The sequence below is a fragment of the Podarcis cretensis genome, assembly GCF_951804945.1.
Source record: "Podarcis cretensis genome assembly, chromosome: 16".
In the NCBI taxonomy this organism is placed as follows: domain Eukaryota; kingdom Metazoa; phylum Chordata; class Lepidosauria; order Squamata; family Lacertidae; genus Podarcis; species Podarcis cretensis.
Window position 1 is genome coordinate 23,205,156 of NC_137186.1, and position 19,508 is coordinate 23,224,663.

At 45.4% G+C, this 19,508-nt stretch overlaps 1 protein-coding gene and 1 long non-coding RNA gene across 2 annotated transcripts in view; both read left to right on the top strand.

The window, feature by feature from the left end:
- The window catches only part of LOC307205127, a 144,443-nt gene that overhangs the window by 87,371 nt on the left and 37,564 nt on the right, over positions 1-19,508 (top strand). The window lies entirely within an intron of this gene.
- SUDS3 (SDS3 homolog, SIN3A corepressor complex component) overlaps positions 1,210-19,508 on the top strand; it is a 32,205-nt gene continuing 13,906 nt past the window's right edge. The window contains exons 1-10 of the mRNA XM_079957343.1: positions 1,210-1,868; positions 5,057-5,126; positions 6,368-6,423; positions 8,199-8,270; positions 9,530-9,549; positions 10,216-10,372; positions 11,776-11,873; positions 13,181-13,237; positions 15,867-15,888; positions 17,110-17,215. Coding sequence (XP_079813469.1) covers positions 1,646-1,868; positions 5,057-5,126; positions 6,368-6,423; positions 8,199-8,270; positions 9,530-9,549; positions 10,216-10,372; positions 11,776-11,873; positions 13,181-13,237; positions 15,867-15,888; positions 17,110-17,215 — 881 coding nt within the window. The 5' untranslated portion in view covers positions 1,210-1,645. The remainder of the gene's footprint in view (positions 1,869-5,056; positions 5,127-6,367; positions 6,424-8,198; positions 8,271-9,529; positions 9,550-10,215; positions 10,373-11,775; positions 11,874-13,180; positions 13,238-15,866; positions 15,889-17,109; positions 17,216-19,508) is intronic.

Consider the following 19,508-nt stretch of genomic DNA (forward strand, 5'->3'; position numbering starts at 1 on the left):
GTCTAAAAAGATGATGACAAATATGAAGTGGCCCTTCCAGTTACACCCTCCAAAAGCAGGCTTGTATCCTGGAATATATGTCAATGTCCAATAGCAGGTGTTTCTTCAAAGTCTCAGATAGTGCTCTGTGGCAGAGACAACACAAAGGATGAAATTTTAAATGCCCTCTTCCCCCACCTCTCCCTGTTGTGTTTGCCACCAAACCGCCTCCTGTTGAGGACCTCTAGTACAGTACAAGGGCATTGGATGATGAGCTAGAACTTGCTGAGCCTGTGATGGAGGCAAGATTTCCTTTGCTACCAGTTGCTTCCTGCAGCTCCTATTGTATACATGTACATATAAATATAACACAGTAGTAATAATAATAATATTTATACCCCACCCATCTCACTGGGTTGTAAGCAAGCTTCTGCATCCAACAGAACACTTCATCAGATTGGGTACTGAGAAAAACTAGATGGTGGGAGGTGAGAAAAAAGCTGGCTTGAAGCCATAATGTTTGCACTGGTAAAAAAATATAATTTTTGTTGCATCATTTCGAAAGGGGAATAGCTATGGGGTTGTCAGGAAGAATCATAGAATTATAGAGTTGGAAGAGACCACAAGGGCCATCGAGTCCAACCCCCTGCCAAGCAGGAAACACCATCAGAGCACTCCTGACATATGGTTGTCAAGCCTCTGTTTAAAGAGTGTGTGCACTTCAGAATCTACTACTGACCCAGTAGTTATTTCTGGCAATTATTATCCAGCCCTTAGCTAAAGAGGCTGCCAGAGCAATTCACAAAAATAAGTACTAACAGAAAGAGAAAAAGGACCACAGTCTAAAAAGACGTAGCACACAAGAAATAAAGGGATGGGAGGGAAGAGGAAAAAGCAAGTTCAACCACCTGCCCTTAAAATACACACATATATTAGGCTTGCCATAAGTCAGAAAAATTCCTGACATGTTTTGGTGAGTAAAAATTGCACCCCAAAGAATTGGCAGAAAACCTGGACATATAGCAACGCTATGGAAAAAGCACCCAAAAGCTTAAAATCACTATTATGGGGGGAGGTATCCACAAAAAAGCTCAACCATTTGGGTTCCAAGAAAAAAAAGCTCAACAACTTTGTACGCGTCAGGAATTTTACTTTTTGAAATATGGCAACCCTGACCTACATGGATCCACACACACATCCTTTTAAAAGCAGTCCCTTTAAGAAAGTCTCTGCGGAGAGTGGAAGGGGCGCGCAGGCGGAAGCAGATCCCACTTGACAGCAATTCCACACATCTATACAATAAGCTGTTAACAGAAGTGGGGTGGGGCCGAGAAGCGAACCTGGAAACGCTTGGCAGCGAGTTGAGTCTAACCCTATATCGGTCTATGGCTGAAGGCGCCATTCCTCGCGCCTACGGGTAGAAAGGGGGTCCAAACCGCGGAGCGAAACGAAAGTCAAGCCAACCTCCCGCCAATCCGCCTATTCACCCAGCTCAACCAGGGCCCGGAAGTGGTTCTAGCGCGCCTGCGCGCGGGAGGCGGGGCCGCTCGCGGCTTGTCTGAGGGGGGAGTTAAGAAGAAGAAAAAAGGAGGAGGAGGAGGAGGAGGCGACCGGATCGTCCGCGGTGGCATCGGCGGCGGTCGGTCGGCGTTTTCCCACTTCGGCCATGAGCGTCGCCGCGCTGGTTTCTCCCGCGCTCCCGCCGGGGCCTCCGGCTTCTGCCGCCGCCGTGCTGCCCGCCGGGACGGGCCCCGCCGCCGCCGCTGCTATCGCCGCCGCCGCAGCTGCAGCCGCCGCAGCCGCCGAGAGCTTCGAGGATGAGGAGCTGGACAGCCCCGCCGACGAGGAGGACGGGGAGCGCAGCGGCCGCGCGCGGGACTCGGACGAGGGTGAGTCGCCTGCCTGGCTGCCCGCCCGCCCCCCGACCCGCCTTCGCGGAGGCCTCGAGGCGCCGCCGAGCGGGTTTTCCCGGGAGTAACCCGCCCCCCTTTTCTGCTGGGGGCTAATTCCCGAGGTGGGGGAGGAGCGCGCAAGAGTTGAGTCTTGCTCGCGAGTAGGCCCGTTGGAATTCATGCGCGTGGTTCACGGGGGCCCGTGGAACTCGGCGCCTCTGCTCATGAAGGCAGACTCTGCACTGGTTGCGATGAGACCACCTCACGGCGGCCCCGACCCGTTCTTCTCGGGAGGGAAACCAACTGTCGGGGACTTCCGAGTCACGAAGCACGTGGGTATTGTAGCCACCCGTCCAGTCTTACCTACGAGTAGACCCCATCGAAGTTTACGAGCCAAGTGGCTGACTGACACCTGATCATTGTATGGACAACTGTTCAAAAATTGGTCCCTGAGTTAGATCCCCGGCCTTCCCTCCCTGTCGCTTTTCCCTGATGTGCCTTTAAAAAATGAAAGATCGTAAGCCTTCAAGCAGGGACTGTTTTGTTTTAGTTCATTGATTCCCAAACTCAAAAGAATTCCATGCCCTTTTTGAGGATTTAGTCTTACTGGAGTGCCCCTTCTCGGTTGAAGACAATTTGGAGGTAGTTTTAATAATGTTTTATCTAGGCTTGAGCAAATGCAATATATGGTATTAATTTATTAATATATAGCAAAAAACTATGCATGCACACTACAAAGAGAAATAATTTTTCAAAAAGCTTAAAATAATTGTAGTAATAATTGTATGTTTCAAACACCCCCCTTTTAATTAGCCAGCGATCCATATGGAAGGGTTTAGCTAAAACAAAAGAGAAATTGTGTTAATTAAAACACTTGAAGATTCATCGCCCATCGGTATAATTGTTGTGTAAAATGTATGCTGTGGATGTGACCTCAGTTGCAGGTGGCTAACTTGTGAGTAAATGTACACATTTGCAGAGAAATCCTTTTAATGTATAGTCATTTGCAACAGAACATTCAATTTACAACAACAGTGTCATTCTTTACATAGGTGGAAGTAATGAAGAAAGAAAAAAGTAAGTTTTAGGGTGCATCTAGTGTGTCTGGGACTTCAAAGGAGGGTGTGGGGAAAGGGAGAACCTCATACAAAAAATGGAGAAAATCGTTGGGTCTCTCAGTAGAGTCACTTTGTCACTTTTGTTTACAAATTGAATACTGTAGATGGATACCAAATCCCCGTGTCTTTCTCCTCTCCTGGGTCAATTTTTCATCCAAGGCTAGTTGCCAAACCATTGTACCAAGTTTTAAAGGAGGGATGTTCTTCTCTTCGCACAGCACTCTTATTATCTTATGGTGCTCAGTGGGGTTTAATGCTGGTCACAGGAAGTATTCATATTAGCTTTTGAGTAAACACATAGGATTTCCTGTTACTTATCTAGAAATGTATGTGAGAAAGCATGTTGCAAGTCCAGAACCCAGTTAAGTGTGGTACTTCTCCCACTGCTTTTCATTTCACCTATTTATTTCACAAAATTGCATACACTGCTTGCTTGATTATTAAAAAAAAAAAAAAACTTCAGCAGTTTACAGAAAAGAGTAAAATCAAGAAAAATGTACAACCATGCTTTAAAGCATGCAAAAGTTAAAACACTAAAACAGATTAACATTGTTTATTGATCTGTTTTTATTGATTGCCTGGTTTGTGTTGAGCAACAGGCATTTTATAAAAACTTACAGCACAACTTAAAATGTTAACTTCTGGAATTTTACTGTGAGAGCATGGATAGTTTAAAAAAGAAGGCTCTGAAGAATGGCAGAGTCAGATGTCAGAAAAGAAAACATCTCGTGACCAATCAGTAGCATATGTTTACTTGGCAGTAAAAGTATTTGTTTCCATAGGATTTTCTTTCAAAGAAGTTAGTTTAGGGTTGCAGCTTTTTTCTTCTTCTCCTAACTTGAAGAGGGTAATGTTTGCTCTGCTTCAGTGAATTTCTTCATATGCATAATTACTTAATGGAACTTTCTGGCAGAGCTCAGGCTTTGTATGCAAAAGTTGTCAAGTTCACTTCTCAACATCTTCACATAGGGCTGACCCCTGCTTGGGTTTGTGGAGATTTTCTGCCAATCTGTGTTGTTGTTGTTGTTTAGTCGTTTAGTTGTGTCCGACTCTTCGTGACCCCATGGACCAGAGCACGCCAGGCACTTCTGTCTTCCACTGCCTCCTGCAGTTTGGTCAAGCTCATGCTGGTAGCTTCGAGAACACTGTCCAACCATCTCGTCCTCTGTCGTCCCCTTCTCCTTGTGCCCTCCATCTTTCCCAACAAAAGGGTCTTTTCCAGGGAGTCTTCTCTTCTCATGAGGTGGCCAAAGTACTGGAGCCTCAGCTTCAGGATCTGTCCTTCCAGTGAGCACTCAGGGCTGATTTCCTTCAGAATGGAGAGGTTTGATCTTCTTGCAGTCCATGGGACTCTCAAGAGTCTCCTCCAGCACCATAATTCAAAAGCATCAATTCTTCAGTGATCAGCCTTCTTTATGGTCCAGCTCTCAAAAAGAAATCTGTGTAGGGCAGGTTATAGTGAATTAAGACAAACCAATGGTCAGCCCCTGGATAAGGCAGCCTCCTACATTCTATTGTCATGTTTAATTTTATACATTTGCACCCTGCCTTGCTGTGATGCTTGAGGAGGCTTTTATTAAGAGGAACGTTCCTGTTCCCTTAAAGGTCTTGGATGTGCCAGTAGTAATTTTTCCAGTAATTACCAAAAGCCATGGAGGCACTGAACAGAGGCCTGTGGGGAGGCAGGAGAAGGGGAGGGGGGCACTGTGTTAAAGCCAGTGGGATACTGGAGAACTGTGTTGAGATCAGAGAGTTTGCATGGAATGAATATTGGAAGGAAATTGACAGACACAGCTGCTAAGAATCTTGTTATGCTGTCTGGTGGGAACTGTGGTACATAATCACGTTCCTGCCTTTATAGCATAAAGGTCTGGATAACACAACAATAAGAAATGCCACAGTTGTTTTGAATGAGCTTGCTCTCTTGTGCGTTTAGTTTTTTTAAGTGTACAGTTCTTTTTTGTACCTCAGTGGTGTTTGTTTCTGCTGCTGAGTGGGGAATGCTTGAACAAAAAAACGTACTGATTGGCACTGCTCTGACACTCGCTGATGTTCCTGTTTCCTTAGATACCGAAGATGCAAGTGAAACTGATCTGGCCAAGCACAATGAGGAGGATTATGTAGAAATGAAGGAGCAGTAAGTATTCTCCAGGTTACAGATATATTTCCATGCCTCTTTCGTATGAGTCACATCCCAGCTCAAAGGGAGGGAGTTTTGAACGTATGTTGGTGGGGCAAAAGTGCAAAAGTATTAAGACAAAAAGATTGAAATTCACATCACATTTCCCTAAATCAAAGAGCTGTTTGCAGCAGTTGTTGTTGTTTCTCCTTATAGCCCACCCTTCACCAAATGGTGCTAGGGTGGGTTAGAAAAAGATCACAATTAAAATAATAAAACCTAATGTCAGAATAACAGAAAGCAGCAGAAGAGGCCTGAGTTAAAAGAATTTGTACCTTGAGCATAGAGAAATTCTTCCCTTGATAGTCCTGTACTTCTTCCATCGAATGCAGGCTTCCCCCAACCTGGTCCCTCCCTGCTGGCTACTTTTGGACCACAGTTTCCTTCATCTCTGACCCTTGCCCATGCCTCATGGGAGTAGTGGTCCGAAACAGCTGCAGGGCACCAGGGTAGGGAAGACTGGTTTAGTGTTTCAAAAGCAGGCCTCAAAAGTCATAGGCCTCTTGCTCCACCACCTCCAGTGCAGTTGCCAGGAGATGAGAAGCTTCTGTTTTTGAGCAACCACGGTTTACCATGTGGTCCAAACCTGAATAAATTGTTAATCTCAACAACTCTTATTGAAAGCAAGCTGACTGGTTCTGCATTGCGTATGAACTAAGTTTAACACTTCTGCTGAACTTTAAGCATATCAGTGGGACTTTGTTTGGACAATGTATGTGCCTTCTAGATATGTAATGGCTTTATTCTCCTGACTCTTTATTTTCTTAAGTGCTGGGTTAGTTGATGCTTCTTAATTTTTGCCTTTCGTAACATTATCTTTTTTGCAGTTAGGCGTCTTGTGACATTTTCCTGGACAATACCTTCTGGAATACAGATTAGATGCTGTTGTGGCCCAGGCAACTAAATTTTATTATCTGGCCTTCTGTGATCAAATGCCTTTGAGGTAGAAAGTTCTGCGGTTTGGGCTGGGAAGGATAGGAGAAGGGGATCATACTTTCATGTATGAAAGTGTTCTTGAAAGATCTTGGTGTTCTTTTTTTAAAAAAAAAAAATAGCAAACTTATTGCTCCTTCACTTCAGCTCTACTTGAACAACATAATAGAAATTTAGCAATGGAAAGAATCAATTGAATAGGAAAGTAAAACCAGCAGTTGGTGTTTACTGGGGTTCCTTCATTAGAATATGTATTCTCTTTGCAGGATGTATCAGGATAAATTGGCATCTCTTAAGAGGCAGCTGCAGCAACTGCAAGAAGGTATGGTTTAAAAAGCATGACATGACATTTATTCACGAGAACAGTAGGCTTTACATTTAATACCCAGATCAAATAAAAACATAACATCAGAAGAGCCCAGTGGATCAGGCCAGTAGCCCATTTAGTCCAGCATTCTGCTTTCACAGTGGCCAACTCTATGCCTGTGGGGAAACCAGCAACAAGAGCACTCTCCCCTTCTACAGTTTCCGGCAACTGGTATTCAGAGGCACTACTGTCTCTGACTATGGAGGATAAAATGACTTGGAGTTCTCTTAAATCAGACTTTCTGTTGCATTAGGAATATAGAAAGATGCCTTATGCCAGATCTCTATATATATGCCCATCCAACCCAGATTTGTCTGCTACCTGCTGCCTGATCATTTCATTGGAGATGGCAGGGATTGAACCTGAAATCTTCTACATGCAAAGCATGTGCTCTGTCATTGCGTTAGGGTCTCTGCCATTTTCATGCAGTGCAATTGGGGAATCTTCCCTGATTTGGCATAGTGCTGAATCTTTCCTGACCAGCGTTGTGATGGTTCTCATTTTGAGATTTCAGTACTTGCATGCAGGCATCACAACATCTCTTGTTTTTCAAGTAAAAATAAATAAATCCACTCTTAATATATTGCTGGTTGGATTATCTGAAAAACAGAACCTGGAATGTATTGCATTTTGCCTTAATAGTATATTATTATTATTACTATTACTATTACTATTATTATTACTATTACTTGAGTTTTGCTTTAAAGTGTATTATTAATCTTATTTATTAAATTTGTGTACTGTCTTTCATGTGAAGATTCCAGGGCAGTTCAACAACAAAATATAAAATGGGAATAAAAAATACATAATAAAACATAAAGAAGACCAAGCCAATAACCCCCTCTCTCACAAACATATTTTAAAAGCCTTTGAATGTTAATCAGCCAAACACCTGGTTGAAGAGAAACATTTTCACCTGGCACCTAAAGATATGTAATGAAGGTGTCAGGCAAGGATCCCTGGGGAGAACATTCCACAAATGGCCATTCCACATACCCTGACCTTTTAAATATATCACTTTACCTTAATTTGGGACAGTCAGTTGACTTTTATTTCTACTAAGCACAAAGCTGAATGAGGAAGTGGCTTTTCCTAAACTGGATGTGACCACTTCTCATCTGTACTTCTTAGCACCAGTACTATATAATTTTACTGAAATGGACACTGGGGACGGGGAGATGCACCAGTATGTCGATTTTGTGCCTGCTCCCCTCTTTTAAGGACTAGAAAATAGCCCATACTCTTTTTATTTCATCTGAACAATATTATGTTGCTTCTTCTTCAGCAGTGGCTTATTACTTGTGGAAAGAAATTTTTTTTAAGCTTGATCTGTAATTTTTAAGCATCAGGTTGAAGTAGGACTGCTCAGAATAGGTGGTGGTAAAACTGGTGAAGGGAATGGTCTTTTTTTTTAAAAAAATGAAACTTGGAGGTATACAAACAAAAATATTCTGCTTTGAGATATGAGCTGCGTGATTCAAGCTGTGTACAGACACTTCTGTGAAATAACAGGAGCAATGACCTCTGTCACAAATCCTGGGCCCTAGGTCAGATCAGGCACTGATAGCTTGATAGTGAGAAAAACAGTGTAGAGTCCTTTTCAACAGTATTATGGCTCTGTCCCATTTTGTTGCAGCGGGATTGGTTGTCCTTTGAGGTTCCGTCCAGCTCTATCATTCTGTGTTTTAATCTACTGATTTCAGTGTGTTAATTTTGTATGGTTTTAATAGGTACTTTGCAGGAATATCAGAAAAGGATGAAAAAGCTGGATCAGCAATACAAGGAAAGGATACGCAATGCGGGTGAGTGAACTGCATTTCTGGTGACTTGCTTGAGAATTTCTGATCCAGGCCTAGACAAGTACATGATAATCATGCTTGAAACCCTGCTCAGTGCTTTTGGGTGATCTTACTTGTGTGTGTCGCAATCTCATTCTAAAAACTTTCCACAGGGTTAGCTGTGTTTGTCTATTGCAGCAAAAACAACCGCCTGAAGCACCTTGGAGATTAATACATTTATTGTGGTGTAGGCTTTCAGTGGACTACAGTGCACTTCTCCAGACCGTTCATTTCCCTGTGCAAATGCTGTTCAAAGAGTTCTGGAAGGTGTCAAGACCTCCTAAATGAGGTGTTCACACTTACTGTATTTTTCGCTCCATAAGGCGCACTGGACCATAGGGCGCACCTAGTTTTTAGGGGGGGAAATCAAGAAAAAAAAAATCTGTCTCACTGTTCTGGCTTCGGGGACAGCCTTTGAAGCCTCCGCAGAGCAGTGGGGTGAAGGCACCCCGCTGCCCAGCAGAGGCTTTGCGCAGCCATCCCCAAGCTAGAACAGCGAGACGGAGCGTTGCGCAGTGCTCCGTCTCCCTGTTCTGGCTTTGGGCTTAGCCGCACAGCCTGCATTCACTCCATAGGACGCACACACATTTCCACTTAATTTTTGGAGGGGGAAAAGTGCGTCTTATAGAGCGAAAAATACTATAAATGGATCTGATGAAATGGGCTATAGTCTACAGAACTTTGTGCCATAATTCATTTGTTGATCTTTACAGTGCCTCTTCTTGGGTTGATTCTGATCCTAGGCACACATTTTTATAAATAATTTCCATTGATTTTCCCCCCAATCAGACTGGCTTTTATAGACTTATTCTGGGGCAGGCTTATGTTCCAGTAAGAAGAAGTGACAGCAATCAGTGTTGCTTTTCTGCAGTTGTATTAGGCATTTCAGCACAATCCCTTGTGTCTACCTGGAAGTAAATCTCCTTCAGTTCAATGAGACAGCTATAGGGTTGCAAACTTAACTGTTGGCTATCTAAGATAGGAATTGTTTGGTATACGTTGCACCAAATGTCTAGTTACTTTGTCAGTGCAGCTACTGATGAAGATTAATCTGGTGCAAGCAGAAATACTTGCAAGGGCTGGTTTTGCAGCCTCTCTTAACGGCCTGTAGCTTGCCGTCATCACAATTTTCACTCTAGGCTAACCACTCTGAGATCTTGCTAGAGTTAAATGTGCTTAGTTCAGCAGAAAAAAATGTAACTTATTTTCTCTTTTTCTTTCAGAGCTTTTTCTCCAGCTGGAAGTAAGTGTGTGTGTGTATATAATGTGTGTGTGTGTTTCCTTTTCTGTTGGTCTCGGGTTTCATTAATGTATTCTGTTCCCTTTTTCAGTCATTTTGAGTAGAACTTCCTTTCCTTTGCTGTATAATGTTCAAACTATTCTGTAAATTGTGATTGACCTCTTTCTTGCGCTGAGGAGAAGCTCAGTATTGAGGGTGCATGAATCCCAAGTCATTTGAGAATAGTTATTTTCATCCTTTATTAGGTTGTGCCATTGGTTTTGCAGCACACATGTAAATTGTGTTTTAAAACAGGCAGACACCATATACTTGTGAAAGGGAGAAAGTTCCACTCAAGTGAGGCTGCCTGATACTTAAGAATTAAGAGGGCCACAGGTTCCTGTAGGAGGTAGGGGGCCACGTAACCAAACTTTACAGATGCTGGGATAGATGGACCTTTGACCTTACCAATCAGGGCTCATACTTGCTTTCCGTATGGTGACAAGTCACATGAGCGGTTTCATTGCACAGTTTGGGAAACCCTGTGTCATTTGTCAGGTGTAACTTCCGACTCCGCAGCTTCTCAGTCTGGTGACCCCGAGCACAGTGGTTCCCCTATCAGCACCTATGCGTACCTGATGTGGTTCTGCCCTGTAGATGACTCCCTGTTTTCTTTTGGGCTTGACTCAGACAGAGCAGGTGGAACGGAATTACATCAAGGAGAAGAAAGCGGCCGTGAAGGAATTTGAAGATAAAAAAATTGAGCTCAAGGAAAACTTGATTGCCGAGTTGGAAGAGAAGAAGAAAATGATAGAGAGCGAGAAGCTAACTATGGAGCTAACAGGAGGTAAATACAAAATAATAAAATAAAGCCAGCATCTCTCTTTGGGGAAGAGGCCATATAACTGTACAATTATATTGTCGTAATCTGCCTAGGGAGCTTACGGTGAAGGGCAGGTAAGAAATCTTATAAATGAATCAGTCAATCAATATCTCAGCAATGGAGCAAATGCTTTGTAACCAGAAGTTCAGTCCCTGGTATCTTTAGTTAAAAAAGGATCAGGTAGCTGTTGGCATTGTAAACCTACTTCTGCCTGGGACCTAGAGGAAAATGCATTATTGGATGAATTAGGTGAGAGAAGGGGAAATGCCTCTCTAAACACATGCAAGCACTGTTTGCAAAAAGAAGTACCTTTAGGACAGGGACTGTGGCTCAGTGGTAGAGCATGTTCGTTGCATGCAGAAGTCCCCAGGTTCAATCCCTGGCATCTCCAGGTAGGGATGGGAAAGTGTCAGTATATGGAAACATCACCGCTGCAGACAGCCAGTTTGTTGACATCACATGATGCGCTTATCTGTGGGAAAGAAGAATTTCCCAGGACCTTCACAGGCTGGATAAGTCTCTGTGAAGAGTGTAATTTGAAACCTTCCATTTGCGCATGTTCAGGAAGTTTGTCAGACTTGCTGGAAGAACTGAACTGAAAGGATGTGTTTTTCTCTAGTGCTGTAATGTCAGAAATAAACATCATGTAAATAGATTTCTGACTTATTTTCTTTCCCCTGCGGAAGCAGGAGGGAGGGGTTGTGCATTTTACCCACTCTTGGGAAAATGTCGCCTATCAAAATCTCCCTGGTCTGTCTGGATATCAGCCAGAGGAGGTTACCGGTATGCAAGCTCTGAGGACAGTGAGAGGGGCCAGCCTCTGTGGAGGGGGGCTTGCAAACAAACAAGTGAAATGACTCCCTGTCTCAAACCCTGGACGGCCGCGGCTGGTCACAGTAGATATTACTGAGTTAGATGGGCCAATGGCCTGACTTTGTATAAGGTAACTTCTGGTGTTCTTACAAAAGCTGCTGTCAGTGAAGAGAAGGCATTTTAATGAGCTAGAAGACTCTGATTAGAAAGCAGTGACCTGTGTCCCTAAGCCTGCTTACTCAAAAGCAAATGCCGCTCATTTCATTGGAATTTTACTAACAGCATAGGATTGCAGCTTTTACCACTGAATCCCGATTGCGTGTTTGCACCATGCATACAGTTTGTGGGTACTATTTAGTGAGTAAAATTAAGGATACACTTGTATATTTCTCAAATTAGGGGCAGAGTCACAGGCTGAGTCTTTGCATGAAAGAAAGAGCCCCCCCCCAAAGGAAAAGATTAATGTGGAAAAGCACAGTTCTTTTTTCTCTTACTCTGTTTTTTAAAAAATCAATCTGCGGACCTTATGAAAAAAACTGTCCTTCCTTCTTCAGACTCCATGGAAGTGAAGCCCATCATGACGAGGAAATTGCGGAGGCGGCCAAACGACCCCGTTCCCATCCCTGACAAAAGGCGGAAGCCGGCTCCTGATATCCTTTGACCAGCTACCTGATCCGCCACAGCCCATGATCCAGCTTTTGCTGTAGGTGCACAAGCTTTCCTTGAAAAGAGAGCTTATCGGTTGGCAAATCTTCCCCTGCGATGTGCGGCTGCAGAGCATATTGGCTGACAGCGAGGCCCAATGCTCCTGGCCATTGCACCACAGCTCTTTATTCAGGAGATCCCAAGTTCAGCCTCTGACATGTCTAGTTAAGGAGCATTAAGTAGCAGGTGATGGGGGAAAGATGCTCTGCCTGAAATTATGGAGAGCTGCTGCCAGTCGGAGCAGGCAACGCTAGGCTTGGAGGACATTAGCTTGGCCCACTGTAAGACAGCTTCCTATGTTCCACTCCAAATGGGTGGGCAGAAGGTAGATCGGGCATCAGTGGTTGCTATGCTCTGCCTCCGCAGTCGGAGGCAGCGAACTTCTGAAGGCCGGTTGGTGGAAGCCATAGGAGGGGAAAGTGCTCTTGTGATCAGGTTCTCCCAATAGTCTTTCCATGAAAGCATCTAGGTGGCAACTCAGTCCTCCTTTAGTGGTGGAGGTTATCCCGGGGCACCGTTGCTCCTACTTTTGGTTCAGAGCAGGGCCTTTGCTTGGTTCTGTTCACTGGGACAAGCCCCTTCCACACCCACTTGGCTCAGTCCTGCCAGCTTCAAGGTGATGGGGCTTTCCTGGGGTTCTGCCCCTGTGAACCGTTCCATATAGTGCTAGCTTCCAGAGTCGGCCTTTGCCTGCTTAATAGTTCGCCTGCCATGGCAAATGAAGCTTCTGTCTGCGATATGCCCTGCAAAGGAGAGACCCAGAAGTAGCCACAAAGAGGGGTGTCGCTCCTGGGCTAAGTTCTGCCCAGGAGATTCAAGCCGCATTTTTGTACATGGTTCCAAAGTTAAAGGTAAAGGTAAAGGTACCCCTGCCCGTACGGGCCAGTCTTGACAGACTCTGGGGTTGTGCGCCCATCTCACTTAAGAGGCCAGGGGCCAGCGCTGTCCGGAGACACTTCCGGGTCACGTGGCCAGCGTGACATCGCTGCTCTGGCGAGCCAGAGCCGCACACGGAAACGCCGTTTACCTTCCCGCTAGTAAGCAGTCCCTATTTATCTACTTGCACCTGGGGGTGCTTTCGAACTGCTAGGTTGGCAGGCGCTGGGACCGAGCAGCGGGAGCGCACCCTGCCGCAGGGATTCGAACCGCCGACCTTTCGATCAGCAAGCCCTAGGCGCTGAGGCTTTTAACCCACAGCGCCACCTGCGTCCCTCGGTTCCAAAGTTACTTCCCCCTTAATTTGGATTACCTCAGCTAAATTACCTGCTAACAGACGAACAGATAATGGAGGATCTGAGGATTCTCAATAAGGTAAGTGCTTAGTGTAGATTGGGTGTGATTAACCTTTATTCATTTATTCAGACAAACCCCTCCTTTTTCTCCATGGCACTCAAAATGGCTTACATGGTTCTCCCCCTCTTCATTTAATCCCAACAAAAACCCTGGGAGGGAGGTTGGGCTGAGAGAGAGCGATTGGCCTATTGTCACCCAATGAGCTTCATGGCTGAGTGGGGATTTGAACCCTGTTGCCCCAGGTCGTAGCCTGACACTTAACCATTGCACCACACTGGCTCTCAGGGCCATATTCCTTTCTGGGCAAACTTTGGGGGTGGGAGGTGGTGGCATATTCCAGTGGTGGGTGTGGTCAGAGGCAAAAGTGGGCGGAGCAATGAATGTAAATTTTGGAACAATACAGTAGACTAGTTTCTATGCAAGCTCACATGCCCCTCTCCACCCTCCATCCTGACAAGCAAGAAGCATAATCTCAGTTGAAGGACGTGTACTAGTCAGGTAAAACACTTGAGAAGGCTGCAAAGCAAGGACAGTGAGGGTTGTGGCCTCAGCCTGAGTCCCAAGAGTTGCTAAAGAGAATGTCCAAGGTGAATGGACATTATCTCTTGATTGTCAGAAGAGCAGGCCAGTATCCCCTGTCGTATCTCGACATCAGTGCTGCCGAACACTGCTCACAGCTCTTGGTTTTTCTCGGTTCCCAAGAAAAAATGGGTACCAGAGAGCCCCCTAAGACCTAAAATGTAGAAGGAGCCAGAAATTCTGGGCAGAGACTTTAAAGGCAATTATGGAAGCCAGTAGACAGGAGGCTTTCTGGCTACAGTCAGCCTGCCCCAAACCCTGTCCTTAGGGGTAGAGAGTCGCTGTAGCTTAGACTGAGCATGACTGGCTGGTAGATTAGTGAGGCATATTACCAGAGGTAAAAGGTAAAGGTAAAGGTACCCCTGCCCGTACGGGCCAGTCTTGACAGACTCTGGGGTTGTGCGCCCATCTCACTTAAGAGGCCAGGGGCCAGCGCTGTCCGGAGACACTTCCGGGTCACGTGGCCAGCGTGACATCGCTGCTCTGGCCAGAGCCAGAGCCAGAGCCGCACACGGAAACGCCGTTTACCTTCCCGCTGGTAAGCGGTCCCTATTTATCTACTTGCACCCGGAGGTGCTTTCGAACTGCTAGGTTGGCAGGCGCTGGGACCGAGCAGCGGGAGCGCACCCCGCCGCAGGGATTCGAACCGCCGACCTTTCGATTGGCAAGCCCTAGGCGCTGAGGCTTTAACCCACAGCGCCACCTGCGTCCCCCTATTACCAGAGGTAGAACATTTTTAAAAAATTAAATGCACTACTGAATTAATATTAGAATATTAATAATATATAGTGGTACCTCTGCTTACGTATCCCTCTGGTTATGAAAACTTTGGGATGCGTAAGCAGCAAACCCGGAAGCATTTTTCCGGGGTTTTGCCACATGCGCAGAAGCGCTCTACTGCTGAAGTGGTCTCTCCAGTTGTGAAAACCTCAGGATCCAGTTGGACCTCCGGAACGGATCCCATACGCAACCGGAGGTACCACTGTACTGATATTAATTCTGTACTACATTCATTTTTAAAAATGTTCTATGTTAGTGAAAACTGTGCTGATATTTTGTGAGAGGGCGGCATAAAAATCATTTTAATAAATAAATGTATCCAAAGATTTGCAGCCCAAAATGAAATAACGCTAGTCATGATGCCAATCAGAATAGATTATTAGTTTACTTGAATTGCTTCCCATGAGGCATTCTGAAGTGATTTACAACCAAATACAAAAATCTGCGAAAGTTACAAGCATGAGTTGCACATCTAAAAACATTATTTTTAAAAAGCAAGTGTGTGTATGTACTATAGGCAACTCCCCATTTACACACGTTCAATGTGCACCCGTATCCCCATGAACCCGGAAGTGGCAAAAACGGCCCTAAAAGAGTGCAAAAATGGTGCAATAACAGCGTCTAGCAGTCCCAATAGCCCTTGCAAGTGCAATCCCAGGAGCCCTTGCACTGATCTTTGAGTCCTATGGAGATTTGGAGTTTGGGCAAGGAGGTTTGGAGGCAATGATTGTCGTGTTTGATTTTTTTAATGGTGTGCCCAATATATGCAATTTCTCTTAAATGCTCCGTGCCTCAGAACATAACCCCCGCATAAATGGGGAGTTGCCTGTATATATATAGCATCATTTCAACCTAATTCAGATTAATTACTATTAATGATTTTTAAGTTTCCTTGAAAATGACCATCTTAAGACAGTGTACAATAAGAATAATTAAAAGCTATTAAACACACAAAGACAACAAATACATTTAAAGCAGAACCAAAACCATGCAAAGCAGACATTCATGGTAAAGCATCATTTATCTAGATGGGGAAACCTGTTGGAACAAAAACGTCTTCAGCTGTTCTCTGCTCCACAGAGTGGAGGCAGCCACACTAAAAGCCTGCTGTGGGTTATTGCGGAGTGGGCATCTGAGGTCTTTGGAACTTGCCAGCTGGGAATAAAGATCCCCATTCAGAAGACATGTTGGCCTTCATGAAATGTTCTGTTAGGTCAGTTATTTCTCTTCCGGTTTATGTTCTTGTAGGGAATCACTAAAACAGCTTTCTTGTTTTTCCTTTTTATAGCTTAAATCACCTAAACGGCCAGGTAAGTGGCATCCCCACCCCAATAAGGTTTCCTAGTGTGTTCAAAAAATGGCTTAGGAGATAGGAAGGTTTGTAACTGAGTGGTGGAGCCCCTGCCTTTCGGGCAGAAGGTCCCAAGCTCAACCTGCGGCATCTGTGGCTAAAAGGATGCCGAGCAGTAAGGGATGGTGGAAGTACTTCTGCTTGAGACCCAGAAGAGCTTTTGCTGGTCAGAGAAGGTAAAACTGGGCTGGATGATGAAATAACGTGACCTGATCTAAAGTAGCCTTCTGCATTGTTATTGTTGACTGCTTTATGCTAGAGTAGGGTTATAATTTTAATGGGTCCAGATGTGAGTATAGATAATGACCTTTGAAAAGCTGAGAAGTAGCAGAATGCTTGGATGAGTGTTGCTATCAGAAAAACTTTCTTTTGCTGTTTTGACTGGAACTCTGGCATCTCCCAGTCCTAACAGGTCCCCCAAAATTCCCAGCTATGCAGAGGGGGAAAACTCAAAACTGGGAAGAAGCCAGAGTTCAGTGTAGCCATTCCTAACTGTGTCTTGCAGACATTTTGGACTGCGACCCTCATTGACTTCAGCCAACATAGCCTGATGGTTAGAGATAATGGGCTGTCCAGCAAATACCTGGCGGGCCCTGGGCTCCCTGCCCCCGCTCTAAACCTTGCGCTATGCTGGATCCCTAGAATTTGTAGGGTTTGTAGGGTTCTGCATTTGTAGGGTTCTGAGAACCCTGGGGAGCAGCTCTTAATCTAAGTAGATAATACAGGGCATGGGCAGTCAGATGCTGTTGGAGTCACAGCTCACATCAGCCCCAGTCAGTGTTCAGGGTTGATGGAAGATGACTTTCACCAACATCTGGAGGAGCACCAAAACAGCTCAGCCAACCTGGTGCTCTTCAGATGTTTGGGAATGTTAACTCCCATGAGCTGCAGCTAGCACAGCTGTTCTGGCTGGGGCTGATGGGAGTTGTAGCCCATAAACATCTGGAGGGTACCCGGTTGACAAAGGCTGAGCTAGATTGCCCAGTGGTTTGACTCTCTGCAAGGTAGACCTGCACAAGTCAAACCGGATCTCTGCCTGTGTGCTCCTCTCACAAAGCTTAATACTGTACTTTTACCTCCCACTGCCGGCTTAAGGTCCCCGCAATCTCTCAGTGTTGCCTGAATCGTAAGCTGCTACGTAGGGGTTAGACTGTGTATAGAGTTCACTCTTCTATTCCAGCGTCTCCTTCGTCACCAGAACACCTGCCGGCCACGCCTGCCGAATCCCCAGCACAGCGGTTTGAGGCAAGGATAGAAGATGGCAAATTGTACTACGATAAAAGATGGTAAGGCTCAGTGTGGGGAGGTGGGGTCTGTTCTGATGTCATGGCCTTCTGAGCTTTAGAAATGGTCAGGATCAAAGGATAGAAAGGGCCAAAGAAGGAGCAATTTCATGGAGGAACATCCAGGAGCCCTACCCCTTCTACGTACAGTGTTGAAAGGGTTGTATCACAGTGGTCAGAGCATCTGTTGTGGCTTCAGAAGGTCCCAGGTCCAGTCTCCAACATCTCCAAGTGGGATGGGAGAGTCTCCTCTCCAAAACCCTGGAGAACCACTGGCTTGACTTGGTGTAAGCCAGGCATAGGCAAACTCGGCCCTCCAGATGTTTTGGGACTACAACTCCCATCATCCCTAGCTAACAGGACCAGTGGTCAGGAGTGATGCCTATGCCTGGTGTAAGTCAACTGCCTAGGTTTCTTTCAGGGCAAAGTGGAAAATGGCCTCTCAGAAAATCTCCATCCTATTTGCGCGTGGTGAAATTTGGAGGGGAAAGGAGTGGAATTCTTCAATAGTTTTGAGGTGCCCCCCCCAAAAAGAGAGTTCTCACCTGAGAAAAAATTGACTTTGCTAACATGGAATTAAGCTCAGTTGTTGGTTCATACTCAGTGCAGTGTTGACTGGGGCCCCTTGAGACTGGTAGGCTGGAAGGCAGGGAGACCAACAGTAGGTGGCGCTGGAGTCAATAATAGGACAGAGCTGACTAATTCTGGTTTTCTTCCCATCCTCCTTGCTCAATTCTACAAGGGTTCACTTCCACAATATTAAAACTAAATATTATTAAGGCAGGATGAACAACTGAGCTACTTCATTCACAGTCTGAAGAGGTTGGGGTGGGGCATATAATGGAATATGATTTTTTTGGTGGGGGTCGGAATTCTCCCAGCACTTCAAGAAGACTTGTAAAGAATTATCAGGAAATGTTTTTCCAGATAATGGTTGGCCTAGCCCTAAGACATGTAAAGGCTTTAAACTTCTACCAGGGAGTACTGCACTCCTCTGCAGGGTACTGCACGCTTCTGCATCTCATCTTACTCCTTCTTTCCCTCTCACCTGCTTCCAACAAGCAGGATTTTTTTCTTTTTCTGTTTTTTTCTGGCCACAGTGCTTAATAACCAGAAGGTGTAGGGTAGATCTGATTCTTTGCATTACCCAATCAGTGACTGGAGTGCATTGCAGTCTTATGTGCCTTTAGTCAGGCCATCAAAGGCCATGAAACCTTTCCAACAAGGGTAGGGAACCTTTCTTCAGCCCAAGGGCCACATTCACATCTGGACAGCCTCCCGAGGGCAACACGCAGAAGTTGGGGCCAGAGGCAAAAATGGACTGAGCGATTAATGTAAATTTTATCTCTGTACAGTAGGCTAGTTTCTATACTTGCACACCCCTCTTTATCCTCCATTCAGACAGGAGTAATCATATTCTGCTGTTCCTCCAGCGGCACCAATGCTTCTCTGAATACCGGTTGCTGGAAACCGCAAGAGACTGTGAGAATAGGATGCTGGTCTAGGTAGGCCACCAGCCTGTTCCAGTAGCCAGGCTTTTCCTGTGTTCTTATAGGCAGCTCAGTGGTAGAACACATGGCAGCCATATCCTCATAGCAGCTTTTAACCCGGAGGGTTATGTTCTTCCACTTTTAGAGGCAGTAATGTGTCTGAATACCAGGTGTTGGAAATTGCCAGAGGGGAGAATCGCTCTTGCACTCGGATCCTGTTTGTGAGCTTCCCATAGGAGCAAGTTGTCGTGAGAGCAGCATTCTGGACTATATTGGCCATTGGCCTGATCCAGCAGGCTCTCATGTTCTTAAAAAAAAATCCCCTTACAATTCATAATAATATCTAACAATAAAATGCAAAAGCGTAATCCCAATAACATCCAACAATAACATACCTCTGTAGTTGAATCCTGGCCCCAATGAAAGCTCCACTCTGGTAGTCTCTAGGCCCAGGCATAGACAAACTGGGCCCTCCAGATGTTTTGGGACTACAATTCCCATCATCCCTGACCACTGGTCCTGCTAGCTAAGGATGATGGGATTTGTAGTCCCAAAACATCTGGAGGGGCGAGTTTGCCTTTGTCTGCTCTAGGCAGCCTGCTTTTCCAGATTTGCAGTAAAGTGGTCCCTGTCGCTTTGAACAATAGCAGCAGCTGCTGTAGCTGGAGTTGGTTGGGGCCCTGCCCTTCCAGGTTTGGTGGAAACAGGTCAGCCAAGCAGGTCTCACAGGGACTCGCAGCAAGGGGCACTTGTTGCAATTCCAGGACCAGGTGCAAACCAGGTGAAAACACCCAGGCTGTAAAACA